At 59.5% G+C, this 15,053-nt stretch overlaps 1 protein-coding gene across 1 annotated transcript; it reads left to right on the top strand.

The window, feature by feature from the left end:
• TAPBPL (TAP binding protein like) lies at positions 1–14,934 on the top strand. Its single transcript, XM_063181799.1, has 7 exons — positions 1–245; positions 2,412–2,598; positions 5,653–5,877; positions 9,624–9,885; positions 11,078–11,207; positions 11,884–12,279; positions 14,381–14,934. Exons 1-7 carry the CDS (start codon positions 218–220, stop codon positions 14,479–14,481), a joined length of 1,329 nt encoding a protein of 442 aa, XP_063037869.1. The 5' UTR covers positions 1–217; the 3' UTR covers positions 14,482–14,934.
• Positions 14,935–15,053: the final 119 nt, after the last annotated feature.

Below are 15,053 nucleotides of genomic sequence, written 5' to 3'. Positions count from 1 at the left end.
GCCAGAGCTCTGCGGGCGTGGCCAGCACCCCTGAGGGGGGAGTTTGGGGTTTCTTTGAGGGTTTGACCCCGAATTTTTGGGGTGTCTGAGGGGAATTTTGGGGTTCGGAGCGTGGCCGAAGCCCCTGCGGGGCATTTTGGGGCGGTTTTGGGGGATTTTGGGGTTTTGGGGCGGGTTTTTGGGGCAGTGGGCGTGGCCCGAAGCGAAAGCGAAAGCGATGGCGGGAGCGTGGCTGCTGCTGGCGGGTGAGGAGGGGTCGAAAAACCCCAAAATCGGGACCCCAAAATTTCCCCCAAACCCCAAATCCCGGCAGATCCCAACCCCGGAACCCTCCCCGACCCCAAATCCTGGGAAATCCCCAAAAAAATCCGGGAAACCCCAAAAAATCGGGACGGCCCAAAAGGCGGAAACCCCAAAAATCGGGACGCCCCAAGTCGCGGAAACCCAAAAATCGGGAATCGGGATCCCCAAATTATTGACCAACAATTGCCCCAAATTTCTATTTCCCCCTAAAACCGCCCCAAAATTTCCCCCAGTACCCCCAAATCCCCCCTAAAGCCCTCCAAGACCCCCTCAAATTCCTTCAGGACCCCCTTAATCCCCCGAAATCCCCCCAAAATCTCCCCAAGTCCCCCCATGAACGTGCCCAGGACCCCCCAAATTTCCCCCAAAAACCCCAAAATCCCCCCGGCCCCTCAAAATCTCCCCAAATCCCCCCTAAACCCCTCCAAGACCCCCCCAAATCCCCCCAAAACCCCTCCAGGACCCCCCAGATTCCCCCAAAATCTCCCCAAAATCCCCCCAAAACCTCCCCAGGACCCCCAAAATGCCCCCCAAATCCCCTCGAAACCTCCCCAGGACCCCTCAAATCCCCCAAAATCTCCCCAAACTCCCCCCAAAATCTCCCCAAACCCCTCCAGGAACCCCCAACCCAGCTTTAAAATGTCCCTAAACCCCCCAGGGCCCCCCAAAAATCACCCCAAATAACCCTCAGGACCCCCCCAAAACCTCCCCAGGACCTCCAAAATCCCCCCCCAACCCCCCCCAGGACCCCTGAAATCTCCCCAAACCCCTCCAAGACCCCCCCCAAATTCCTCCAGGACCCCCAGATTCCCCCAAAATCTCCCCAAACTCCCCCCAAAACCCCCCATACCCCCCCAGGACCCCTCAAATCCCCCCAAAATCCCCCCCAAAACCCCCCAAGCCTCTGCAGGACCCCCCAGACTCCCCCCAAAACCTCCCCAGGACCCCCCAAAACCCCCCAAACCCCTCCAAGACCCCCTCAAATCTCCCCAAAACCTCCCCAGGACCCCCAAAATCTCCCCAAAATCCCCCCAGAATCTCCCCAAACATCTTCAGGACCCCCCAGACTCCCCCCAAAACATCCCAGGACCCCCAAAATCACCCCAAATCCCCTCAAAACCCCCCCAGGACCCCCCAAATCCCCCCAAAACCTCCCCAGGACCCCTCAAATCCCCCCAAAATCCCCCCCAAAACCCCCCAAGCCTCTGCAGGACCCCCCAGACTCCCCACAAAACATCCCCAGGACCCCCCAAATCCCCCCAAAATCACCCCAAATCCCCTCAAAATCTCCCCAGGACCCCCCAAAATCCCCCCCCTAACCCCTCCAAGACCTCCCCAAATTCCTCCAGGACCCCCCAAATCCCCCCAAAATCTCCCCAAACTCCCCCCCAAAATCCCCCCAAAACCTCACCCAGGACCCCTCAAATCCCCCAAAATCTCCCCAAACTCCCCCCAAAATCTCCCCAGGACCCCCCAAATTTCCCCAAACTCCTCCAAGATCCCCCCAAATTCCTCCAGGACCCCCCAAACCCCTCCAGGACCCCCCAGACTCCCCCAAATCATCCCCAGGACCCCCAAAACCCCCCAAAATCCCCCCATAACCCCTCCAAGACCCCCCAAATTCCTCCAGGACCCCCCAAAATCCCCCCAAATCCCCTCAAAGCCTCCCCAGGACCCCCCAAAATCCCCCCAAAACCTCCCCAGGACCCCCAAAATCCCCCCAAATCCCCTCAAAACCTCCCCAGGACCCCCAAAATCTCCCCAAAATCCCCCCAGAATCTCCCCAAACATCTTCAGGACCCCCCAGACTCCCCCCAAAACATCCCCAGGACCCCCAAAATCACCCCAAATCCCTCAAAACCCCCCAGGACCCCCCAAATCCCCCCAAAACCTCCCCAGGACCCCTCAAATCCCCCCAAAATCCCCCCCAAAACCCCCCAAGCCTCTGCAGGACCCCCCAGACTCCCCACAAAACATCCCCAGGACCCCCCAAATGCCCCAAATCTCCCCAAACTCCCCCAAAATCTCCCCAAACATCTTCAGGATCCCCCAAACTCCCCCAAAACCCCCCCAGGACCCCCCAAACCCCCTTTTTTCTGCCCCTTCAGGTCTGTTCCAGATTTGGGGAGGGGTCGCGGTTTTTGGGGAGCCCCCCCCGGACCTGCGCTGCCCCCTGCTGGCCCGGTGCGGCAGCCGCTCCCCCCGCGGGGCCCTGCTCCGCCTTTTGGGGGGTCCCGGGGCCCCCCCGCACCCCGAGACCCCCCCGCGACCCCCAGAACACCTTCGACGTCATCGGTGAGAGACCCCCGACCCAATTCGGGGGGGATTTTGGGGGGATTCTGGGGGATTTTGGGGGCGATTTTTGCGGGGTTTGAGGGGAATTTTGGGGAGTTTTGGGGGGGTTTTGGGGCAATTTTAGGGGGTCCCGGAGCCCCCCCGCACCCCGAGACCCCCCCGGGACCCCCAGAACACCTTCGATGTCATCGGTGAGAGACCCCCGACCCAATTCGGGGGGATTTTGGGGGACAATTTTGGGGGCGATTTTTGGGGGGTTTGAGGGGAATTTTGGGGAGTTTTTTGGGGGTTTTGGGGGCAAATTTGGGGGGTCCCGGAGCCCCCCCGCACCCCGAGACCCCCCAGGACCCCCAGAACACCTTCGCGTCATCGGTGAGAGACCCCCGACCCAATTCGGGGGGATTTTGGGGGGTTTCTGGGGGGTTTTGGGGGCGATTTTTGGGGGGTTTGAGGGGAGTTTTGGGGGCGATTTTTGGGGGAGTTTTGGGGGCGATTTTGGGGGGTCTTGGAGGATTTGGGGGCAATTTTGGGAGGTCCCGGGGCCCCCGCGCACCCGAGACCCCCCCAGGACCCCAGAACACCTTCGATGTCATCGGTGAGAGACCCCCGACCCAATTGTGGGGGATTTTGGGGGGTTTTGGGGGAGTTTGGGGGCGATTTTTGGGGGATTTGAGAGGAATTTTGGGGATTTTTTTTGTGGGGTTTTGGGGGGTCCTGGGGGGGGCTTTGGGGTAATTTTTGGGGGGTTGGGAGTGATTTTTGGGGGTGATTTTTGGAGATTTTTAGGTCGTTTTTTGAGGGGGGAGATTTGAGGTCGATTTTTGGGGGTTTCTGGGGGGTTTTGGGGTCAATTTTGGGGGGTTTGGGGGTCAATTTTTGGGCTTCATTTTTGGGGATTTGAGGGGATCCCGGGGGGTTTTTGGAGGGGTCCTGGGAGGGTTTTGGGCGATTTTTGGGGGGGTTGGGGGCGATTTTGGGGGATTTAAGGGGATCCTGGGGGGTTTTGGGGGCGATTTTGGGGGGTTTCTGGGGGAGTTTTGGGGGCGATTTTTGGGGAGTCCTGGGAGGGATTTGGGGGGCAATTTTGGGGGTTCTGGGAGCAAATTTTAGGTAATTTTGGGCAGGTTTGGGGGAATTTTTGAGGCACTTTTTGGGGGGTCCTGGGTGGGATTTTGGGGCTGTTTTGGGGGGGAGTTTTGGGAATGTTTGAGGAAGTTTTGGGGCTGTTTTGGGGCATTTTTTGGAGCTGTTTTGAGGGATTTTGGGGGGATTTTTAGGGTATTTTTGGGGAAGTTTTGGGGTATTTTTTGGGGGTGTTTGGGGCAGTTTTGGGGTATTTTGGGGGATTTTGGGGCTGTTTTGGTGTATTTTGGGGGGGGATTTTGGGGTATTTTTGGGGGCGTCCCTGTATCTCACCCCCTCCATTCCCCCCCAGACGCTCTGGGGGTGCTGCCGGGTTTTTGGGGGATTTTTGGGGGGATTTTGGGGTATTTTTGGGGATGTCCCTGTATCTCACCTCCTCCTTTCTCCCCAGACGCTCTGGGGGTCCTGCCGGGTTTTTGGGGGGATTTTGGGGGATTTTTGGGGGCGTTCCTGTATCTCATCCCCTCCATTTCCCCCCAGACGCTCTGGGGGTCCTGCAGGATTTCTGGGGGGCATTTGGGGCAGTTTTGGGGTATTTTTGGGGGGATTTTGGGGCAGTTTTGGGGTATTTTTGGGGGCGTCCCTGTATCTCACCCCCTCCCTTTACCCCCAGACGCTCTGGGGGTGCTGCAGGGTTTCTGGGGTATTTTTGGGGGGGTTTGGGGCTGTTTTGGGGTGTTTTTGGTGGATTCCCTCCATCTCACCCCCTCCATTCCCCCCAGACACTCTGGGGGTGCTGCAGGATTTCTGGGGTATTTTTGGGGGATTTTGGGGCTGTTTTGGGGTATTTTTGGGGGCGTCCCTGTATCTCACCCCCTCCATTCCCCCTCAGACACTCTGGGGGTGCTGCAGGGTTTCTGGGGTATTTTTGGGGGGATTTTGGGGCTGTTTTGGGGTATTTTTGGGAATTTCCCCTATCTCACCCCCTGCGTTTCCCCCCAGACGCTCTGGGGGTGCTGCAGGATGTCTGGGGTATTTTTGGGGGATTTTGGGGTGTTTTTGGTGGATTCCCTCCATCTCACCCCCTCCGTTTCCCCCAGACACTCTGGGGGTGCTGCCGGGTTTCTGGGGGGTTTTTGGGGGAATTTTGGGGTATTTTTGGGGATGTCCCTGTATCTCACCTCCTCTTTTCTCCCCAGACGCTCTGGGGGTCCTGCGGGTTTCTGGGGGGTTTTTGGGGGGATTTTGGGGGATTTTTGGGGGCGTTCCTGTATCTCACCCCCCTCCATTTCCCCCCAGACGCTCTGGGGGTGCTGCAGGATTTCTGGGGGGCATTTGGGGCAGTTTTGGGGTATTTTTGGGGGGATTTTGGGGCAGTTTTGGGTATTTTTGGGAATTTCCCCTATCTCATCCCCTCCATTCCCCCCCAGACGCTCTGGGGGTGCTGCAGGGTTTCTGGGGTATTTTTGGGGGGATTTTGGGGCTGTTTTGGGGTATTTTTGGGGGAGTCCCTGTATCTCATCCCCTCTTTATCCCCCAGACGCTCTGGGGGTGCTGCAGGGTTTCTGGGTATTTTTGGGGGGATTTTGGGGCAGTTTTGGGGTGTTTTTGGTGGATTCCCTCCATCTCATCCCCTCCGTTTCCCCCCAGACACTCTGGGGGTGCTGCCGAGTTTTTGGGGGATTTTTGGGGAATTTTGGGGTGTTTTTGGGGGGTATTTTTGGGAATTTCCTCCATCTCACCCCCTCCATTCCCCCCCAGACACTCTGGGGGTGCTGCAGGGTTTCTGGGGTATTTTTGGGGCAGTTTTGGGGTGTTTTTGGTGGATTCCCTCCATCTCACCCCCTCCATTCCCCCCAGACGCTCTGGGGGTGCTGCAGGGTTTCTGGGGTATTTTTGGGGGGATTTTGGGGCTGTTTTGGGGTATTTTTGGTGGATTCCCTCCATCTCACCCCCTCCATTCCCCCCCAGACGCCCTGGGGGTGCTGCAGGATTTCTGGGGTCCCTCTTTGCCCCGCCCCGGTGCGAGCTGAGTCCACGGAGCCGCTGCTGCGCCGCCGCCCCCGGGGCCATCCCCGCGCTGCCACCCGGGGCTGGGGACGCGCTGGTGGCTGCTGGCCCTGGGGACACCGGGCAGGGAGGGCACGGTGCTGCTGCAGGAGGTGACAGCGGCGGGCGACACGGCCAGGGTCAACGGTGAGAGGGGACATGTGTGTCATTGTCACCTGTGTCATCTGTGTGTGTCACTGTGTCATTGTCACCTGTGTGTGTCATTGTGTCATTGTCACCTGTGTGTGTCATTGTCACCTGTGTGTCATTGTCACCTGTGTATCACTGTGTCATTGTCACCTGTGTGTCACCTGTGTGTGTCATTGTCACCTGTGTGTCACTGTGTGTGTCATTGTCACCTGTGTGTCACTGTGTCATTGTCACCTGTGTGTGTCATTGTCACCTGTGTGTCATTGTGTCATTGTCATTTGTGTGTGTCATTGTCAGCTGTGTGTCATTGTCACCTGTGTGTCACTGTGTCACTGTCACCTGTGTGTGTCATTGTCACCTGGGGACACCGCGCGGAGAGGGCACGGTGCTGCTGCACCAGGTGACAGCAGAGGGCGACACGGCCAGGGTCAACGGTGAGAGGGGACATCTGTGTCATTGTCACCTGTGTGTGTCACCTGTGTGTCATTGTGTCATTGTCACCTGTGTGTGTCATTGTGTCATTGTCACCTGTGTGTCACCTGTGTGTCATTGTCACCTGTGTGTGTCATTGTCACCTGGGGACACGGGGCAGGGAGGGGACGGTGCTGCTGCACCAGGTGACAGCAGAGGGCGACACGGCCAGGGTCAACGGTGAGAGGGGGACATGTGTGTCACTGTCACCTGTGTGTCATTGTCACCTGTGTGTGTCACATGTGTGTCATTGTCACCTGTGTGTGTTATTGTCACCTGTGTGTGTCATTGTCACCTGTGTGTGTCATTGTGTCATTGTCGCCTGTGTCATTGTGTCATTGTCACCTGTGTGTGTCACATGTGTGTCATTGTCACCTGTGTGTCATTGTCACCTGTGTCATTGTGTCACTGTCACCTGTGTGTGTCATTGTCACCTGTGTGTGTCACTGTGTCATTGTCACCTGTGTGTGTCATTGTCACCTGGGGACACCGCGCGGAGAGGGGACGGTGCTGCTGCACCAGGTGACAGCGGAGGGCGAGACGGCCAGGGTCAACGGTGAGAGGGGGACATCTGTGTCATTGTCACCTGTGTCACCTGTGTGTGTCACTGTGTCATTGTCACCTGTGTGTGTCATTGTCACCTGTGTGTGTCACTGTGTCATTGTCACCTGTGTGTGTCATTGTGTCATTGTCACCTGTGTGTGTCATTGTCACCTGTGTCATTGTCACCAGTATGTGTTACCTGTGCCTCATTGTCACCTGTGTGTCATTGTCATTTGTGTGTGTCATTGTCACCTGTGTGTGTCACTGTGTCATTGTCACCTGTGTGTGTCATTGTATCACTGTCACCTGTGTGTGTCATTGTCACCTGGGGACACGGGGCAGGGAGGGGACGGTGCTGCTGCACCAGGTGACAGCAGAGGGCGACACGGCCAGGGTCAACGGTGAGAGGGGACATCTGTGTCATTGTCACCTCTGTGTGTCATTGTGTCATTGTCACCTGTGTCATTGTGTCATTGTCACCTGTGTGTCATTGTCACCTGTGTGTCATTGTGTCATTGTCATTTGTGTGTGTCATTGTCAGCTGTGTGTCATTGTCACCTGTGTGTGTCATTGTGTCACTGTCACCTGTGTGTGTCATTGTCACCTGGGGACACCGCGCAGGGAGGGGACGGTGCTGCTGCACCAGGTGACAGCAGAGGGCGACACGGCCGGGGTCAACGGTGAGAGGGGACATCTGTGTCATTGTCACCTGTGTGTGTCACCTGTGTGTCCCCATGGCCCCAAATGTCCCCCCATGTGTCAACCGCAGTGTCACCCCATCCCTGTGTCCTCGTGTCCTCCTCAATGTCCCCTCACCCTCAATGTCCCAAATGTCCCCCCAATGTCCCCAATGCCCCCTTTGTCCCCAATGCCCCCTTTGTCCCAATGTCCCCACTGTCCCCTTGTCCCCAATGTCCCCACTGTCCCCTTGTCCCCACTGTCCCCTTGTCCCCTCCCATGTCCCCAATGTCCCATGCCCTTGTTCCCAGTGTCCCCCCATTGTCCCCATGTCCTCCCACCACCCAATGTCCCAAATGCCCAAATGTCCCCAGTGTCCCCAGTGTCCCCTCATTGTCCCCACTGTCCCCATTGTCCCCATCGTCCCTAACATCCCCAATCCCCCCATTGTCCCAAATGCCCCAATGTCCCCAATGTCCCCCCATTGTCCCCAATGTCCTCCCACCTCCCAATGTCCCCATTGTCCCCAATGTCCCCTCATTGTCCCCAATGCCCCCGTTGTCCCTCACATCCCCAATCCCCCCAATGTCCCCATTGTCCCCAATGTCCCCAATGTCCCCAGTGTCCCCTCATTGTCCCCACTGTCCCCATTGATCATTCCTAACATCCCCAATCCCCCCACTGTCCCAAATGCCCCAAATGTCCCCAATGTCCCGCCATTGTCCCCAATGCCCCCTCATTGTCTCCATGTCCCCACTGTCCCCATTGTCCCCAATGTCCCAAATGCCCCATTGTCCCCAGATGTCCCCAATCCCCCCAATGTCCCCCCAGTGTCCCCAATATCCCCCCAATGTCCCCTTGTCCCCAATGTTCTCAATGTCCCCTCATTGTCTCCATGTCCCCAGTGTCCCCAATGTCCGTAATATCCCCTATGCTCAAGTGTCCCCAATGTCCCCATTGTCCCCATTGTCCCTAACATCCCCAATGTCCCAATGTCCCAAATGCCCCAATGTCCCCACTGTCCCCATTGCCCCCATTGTCCCAATCGTGCCTAACATCCCCAATGTCCCCATGCCCCCCCAACCCCCCCACATGTCCCCATTGTCTCCAATGTTCTAAATGTCCCCAATGTCCCCATTGTCCCCATGTCCCGAATGTCCCCTCATTGTCTCCATTTGTCCAAATTCCCCAATGTCCCCATTGTCCCCAAATGTCCCCAATCCCCCAATGTCCCCTCATTGTCTCTATGTCCCCAATGTCCCTGTTGTCCCAATGCCTGTAATGTCCCCAATGCCCAAATGTCCCCAGTGTTCCCAGTGTCCATCATTGTCTCCATTTGTCCAAATTCCCCAATGTCCCCATTGTCCCCATTGTCCCCAGTGTCCCCCCAATGTCCCCATGCCCCCCCAGCCCCCCCAAATGTCCCGTGCCCCTCATTGTCTCCATGTCCCCATTGCCCCCATTGTCCCCAATGCCCCACTGTCCCCATTGTCCCCAATGTCCCCTCATTGTCCCTAACATCCCCGATGTCCCAATGTCTCCATTGTCCCCATTATCCCAATGTCCCCAATGTCCCCTCAATGTCCCCAATGTCCCCAATGTCCTCCATGACCCCATTGTCCGTAATATCCCCAATACCCAGATGTCCCCAATGTCCCCATTGTCATTGCCCCCAACATCCCCAATGTCCCAAATGTCCCCAATGTCCCAAATGCCCCAATGTCCCCATCGCCCCCAACATCCCCAATCCCCCCAATGTCCCCAATGTCCCAATGTCCCCATTGTCCCCATCGCCCCCAACATCCCCAATCCCCCCAATGTCCCCAACATCCCCAATCCCCCCAATGTCCCCAATGTCCCAATGTCCCCATTGCCCCCAACATCCCCAATCCCCCCAATATCCCCAATGTCCCCAATGTCCCAATGTCCCCAAATGTCCCCATTGTCCCATCGCCCCCAACATCCCCAATCCCCTCAATGTCCCAAACACCTCAATGTCCCCACACGTCCCAGTGTCCCCCCCTAACCCCGCCCTGTCCCTGTCCCCGCAGCCTCCCTGGCCATCTCCACGCTGACGCCGACGCTGCGGGGCTCCTGGGGACGCCCCAGACCCTGCACTGCTCCTTCACCCCGCCCGCCCCGGGCGTGCCCTTCACCCTGGAGTGGCTGCGGCACCGCGACGGCGCCACCCGGCGCCTGCTGGCCTTCGACTCGGCCGCCAACCGCGTCACCGAGGCCGCGCCAGGGGTGCTGCTGCTGCTGGGGGGACTCGGGGACGCCGCCGGGACACCCCCGGGGACAGAGGGGACACAGGTGAGGGGACACAGGGGACGGTGGGTCCGTGTGGGGACACCGGGAGGCGCCGTTGGTCCTCCTGGCCGCTAGGGGGCGTCACTAGAACTGGATAGGGTCGGTACTCCCAGCCACTAGGGGGCGCTGTGGGTGTGGAACAGCCGGTTCCCAGGCCCTCCCAGTGGCTCCCAGTCCATTCCCAGTCCATTCCACTCCCTCCCAGTGGCTCCCAGTCTATTCCCAGTCCATTTCAGTCCATTCCCAGTCCATTCTCAGTCCATCCCAGTCCATTCCCAGTGGCTCCCAGTGGCTCCCAGTCCATTCCAGTCCACAGAACCCGGCTGCAGTTCCATTATGGGGACACCGGGAGGCGCCATTGGTCCTCCTGGCCGCTAGGGGGCGCTGTGGGTATGGAACAGCCGGTTCCCAGTTCCTCCCAGTCCATCCCAGTCCCTCCCAGTGGCTCCCAGTCCATTCTCAGTCCCTTCCACTCCCTCCCAGTGGCTCCCAATCTATTCCCAGTCCATTTCAGTCCATTCCAAATCCCCTCCCAGTCCATTCCCAGTGGCTCCCAGTCCCTCCAGTCCACAGAACCCGGCTGCAGTTCCATTATGGGGACACCGGGAGGCGCCGTTGGTCCTCCTGGCCGCTAGGGGGCGCTGTGGGTATGGAACAGCCAGTTCCCAGTCCCTCCCAGACCATTCCCAGTCCATCCCAGTCCCTCCCAGTCCCTCCCAGTCCATTCCCAGTCCATCCCAGTCCCTCCCAGTGGCTCCCAGTCTATTCCCAGTCCATTCCCACTTCCCTCCAGTCCATCCCATTCCCTCCACTCCCTCCCAGTCCCATCCAGTCTCACCCAGGTCCATCCCAGTCCCTCCCGGTCCATTCCCTGTCCCCTCCCAGTCTATCCCAGTCCATGCCAGTCCCTCCCAGTTCATTGCCAGTTCCCCCCAATTCCCTCCCAGTTCCCTCCCAGTCAATCCCAGTCTCTCCCAGTTCTCTCCTAGTACATCCCAATCCCTTCCAGTTTGATCCCAGTCCATCCCAGTTCCCTCCCAGTCAATCCCAGTCTCTCCCAGTTCTCTCCCAGTCCATCCCAGTCCCTCCCAGTCCCTCCCAGTCCATCCCAGTTCCCTCCCAGTCCATCCCAGTCCATTTCCAGTCCCTCCCAGTTCCCTCCCAGTCCATCCCAGTCCCTCTCTGTTCCTCCCAGCCGCCAGGGGGCGCTGTGCAGGTCTCTCTGCAGCTGCCGCCGCTCTCGGTGTCCGATGACGGCTCCTTCGTCTGCTCCGTGGCCACGCCCCTCGGGCAGCTGCAGCAGGTGCTGCGCATGAACGTGATTGGTCAGTGCCGGCAGCGGTGGGCGGGGCTTGGGGGTGGGTGGGCGGGGCTTGGGAGGGGTTCCCAGTATGTCCCAGTGCCCCTCTCTGTGCCCAGTTCCTCCCAGTCCCTCCCAGTTCATTCCCAGTTCCCTCCCAGTCCCTCCAAGCTCGCTCCCAGTCCATTCCCAGTGGCTCCCAGTTTGTTCCCAGTCCATCCAGGTCCATCCAAGTCCCTCCCAGTCCATCCCAGTCTATTCCCAGTCCATTCCCAGCCCCTCCCAGTGTCCCTAACTGTCTGTCCCCGTGTCCCCAGCCCCTCCCCAGGTGTCCCTGGTCCCCTCCCTGCTGTCCCCGGGTGTCCCAGCCCAGCTCCCAGTCCATCCCAGTCCATTCCCAGTCCCTCCCAGTGTCCCTAACTGTCTGTCCCCGTGTCCCCAGTCCCATCCCAGTGTCCCTGACTGTCCGTCTGTCTGTCCCCAGCCCCTCCCCAGGTGTCCCTGACTGTCCGTCCGTCTGTCCCCAGCCCCTCCCCAGGTGTCCCTGGTCCCCTCCGTGCTGTCCCCGGGTGTCCCAGCCCCTGCCAATCCCTCCCAGTCCATTCCTAGTCCATCCCAGTCCCTCCCAGTGTCCCTAACTGTCCGTCCGTCTGTCCCCAGTCCCTCCCAGTGTCCCTAACTGTCCGTCCGTCTGTCCCCAGCCCCTCCCCAGGTGTCCCTGCTCCCCTCCGTGCTGTCCCCGGGTGTCCCAGCCCGGCTCCGCTGCGACGCCGTCGGGTTTTTCCCCCTGGACGTTGGGATCCGCTGGGAGCGCCAGGCCCGGGGGGACCCGCGGCCACGCCCGGTGACACCCGAGGGTGCCACCACCGCCCTTGGGGACAGTGCCAGCACCACCCCTGGGGACAGGGCCAGCACCGCCCCTGGGGACAGCGGCGCGGGGCTGAGCTGGAGCTCGGGGCACCGGCGCGCCGCCAACGGCACCTTCAGCCGGAGCGCGGGGCTGAGCGTGGCCGCGGGGACAGCGGGGGACAGCTACAGCTGCCTGGTGACACACGTGGCGTGGGACGTGCCACTCAGGGTCACCGTGCACGTGGCAGGTGAGGGGACAGGGTTTGGGGACATTGGGGCATTGGGGACACTGGGGACAGCTACAGCTGCCTGGTGACACACATGGCCTGGGATGTGCCACTGAGGGTCACCGTGCACGTGGCAGGTGAGGGGACACCTGGGATGGGATTTGGGGCATTGGGGACACTGGGGACAGCTCCAGCTGCCTGGTGACACATGTAGCCTGGGATGTGCCACTGAGGGTCACCGTGCACGTGGCAGGTGAGGGGACACCTGGGGACACACCTGGGATGGGGTTGGGGACAGCTCCAGCTGCCTGGTGACACACGTGGCCTGGGACACAGCACTCAGGGTCACTGTGCAGGTGGCAGGTGAGAGGACACACCTGGGGACACACCTGGGGACATCAGGGATGGGGTTTGGGGACACCTGAGGACACTGGGGACAGGGTTTGGGTCATTGGGGACAGGTACAGGTGCCTGGTGACACACGTGGCGTGGGACACGCCACTGAGGGTCACCGTGCAGGTGGCAGGTGAGGGGACAGGGTTGGGGACACACCTGGGATGGGGTTTGGGGACAGCGGGGGACAGCTCCAGCTGCCTGGTGACACACGTGGCCTGGGATGTGCCACTGAGGGTCACCGTGCAGGTGGCAGGTGAGAGGACACACCTGGGATGGGGTTTGGGACACTAGGGACATTGAGGACAGGGTTTGGGACATTGGGGACACACCTGGGATGGGATTTGGGGACATTGGGGACAGCTCCAGCTGCCTGGTGACACACGTGGCCTGGGACACAGCACTCAGGGTCACCGTGCAGGTGGCAGGTGAGGGGACATCTGGGGACATCAGGAATGGGATTTGGGTCACTGGGGACATTCAGGGACAGCTCCAGCTGCCTGGTGACACACGTGGCCTGGGATGTGCCACTGAGGGTCACCGTGCGGGTGGCAGGTGAGGGGACAGGGTTGGGGACATCAGGGACAAAGTTAAGGACACCAGGGACAGGGTTTGGAGGGTCTTGGGACACGAGGATTGAGGATAGGGACATTGGGGACACGGTTGGGGACATCAGGGACAGAATTTAGGGATACCTGGGGACATTGGGGACAGGGTTGGGGACATCAGGGACAGCGCTTGGGCATAGCTGGGGACATTGGGGACACGGTTGGGGACATCAGGGACAGAGTTTAGGGATACCTGGGGGCATTGGGGACAGGGTTTGGGTCATTGGGGACACCTGGGGACATCAGGGACAAAGTTAAGGACACCAGGGACAGGGTTTGGAGGGCCTTGGGACACCAGGATTGGAGTTGGGGACATTGGGGACATCAGGAGCGGGGCTGGGGACAGCTGGGGACATTGAGGATGGAGTTGGGGACACCTGGGATGGAGCTGGGGACATTAGGGACAGGGCTGGGGACACCTGGGGACACCAGGAGCAGGGTTTGGAGGGTCTTGGGACACCAGGATTGGAGTTGGGGACATCAGGGACAGGGTTGGGGACATCAAGGACAGGGTTGGGGACATCAGGGACAGTGTTGGGGACATCAGGAATGGGGTTGGGGACATCAGGACAGGGTTGGGGACATCAGGAATGGGGTTGGGGACATCAGGGACAGGGTTGGGGACATCAGGACAGGGTTGGGGACATCAGGAATGGGGTTGGGGACATCAGGAATGGGGTTGGGGACATCAAGGACAGGGTTGGGGACATCAGGGACAGGGTTGGGGACATCAGGAATGGGGTTGGGGACATCAGGGACGGGGTCGATGACATCAGGACAGGGTTGGGGACATCAGGGACAGGGTTGGGGACATCAGGAATGGGGTTGGGGACATCAGGGACAGGTTGGGGTCATCAGGAACGGGGTCGGTGACATCAGGGACAGGTTGGGGTCATCAGGGACAGGGTTGGGGACATCAGGACAGGGTTGGGGACATCAGGAATGGGGTTGGGGACGTCAGGAACGGGGTTGGGGATATCAGGGACAGGTTGGGGTCATCAGGGACAGGGTTGGGGACATCAGGGACAGGGTCGATGACACCAGGACAGGGTTGGCGCCACCAGGATGGGCTCGGTGCCACCCTGGGGTGTCGCTGACGTGTCCCCACTGTCCCCCCGCAGGTGACACCGGGCCCAGCGTGGAGGACGTGGCGGGGATGGCCTTGGTGGCCTTTGTCATTGGGGGGCTCTGCCAGCGCCTGTGGCCCTCGGCGGGGAGGTGACACCCACGGCACCGATGTCACCAAGTGTCCCCAAATGTCATTAAATGTACCCAAATGTCCCCTTCATCTCTGTATCCCTGTGTCCCCAATGTCTTAAATGTCCCCAAAATGTCCCGAAAGTCCAAAATGTCCCCAAATATCCCCAGTTCCTCAAATGTCCCAAATGTCCCCCAAAGCCCCAAAATGTCCGCAATCCCCCAAGTATCCTAAATGTCCCCAATGTCACCAAAATCCCCAACGTCCCCAAGTGTCCCCCAATGTCCCCAAATATCCCCAATGGCCCTAAATGTCCCCCAAACGTCCCAAATCCCCAAATGTCCTCAATATCCCAAATGTCCCCCCAAACGTCCCAAAATGTCCCCAAAATCCCCAATGTTCCCAACCCCCCCAATGTCCCCAAATGTCCCCAAATGTCTCCAAAATAAACGGGGGGTGACATCCCCCCCATAGGGATGTGTCCTGAGTGGGGATGGAGCTGGGGATGGAGCTTCCCGAAGCCATTCGGGCCTTTCCGGCGCTTCCCGAAGCCGTTCGGGCCTTTCCGGCGCTTAACGAAGCCGTTCGGGCCTTTC

The sequence above is a fragment of the Melospiza melodia genome, assembly GCF_035770615.1.
Source record: "Melospiza melodia melodia isolate bMelMel2 chromosome 7 unlocalized genomic scaffold, bMelMel2.pri SUPER_7_unloc_3, whole genome shotgun sequence".
Classification (NCBI taxonomy): Eukaryota; Metazoa; Chordata; class Aves; order Passeriformes; family Passerellidae; genus Melospiza; species Melospiza melodia.
Note: the sequence above shows the minus strand (reverse complement) of the source record. Positions and strands in the feature narration are given on the sequence as shown.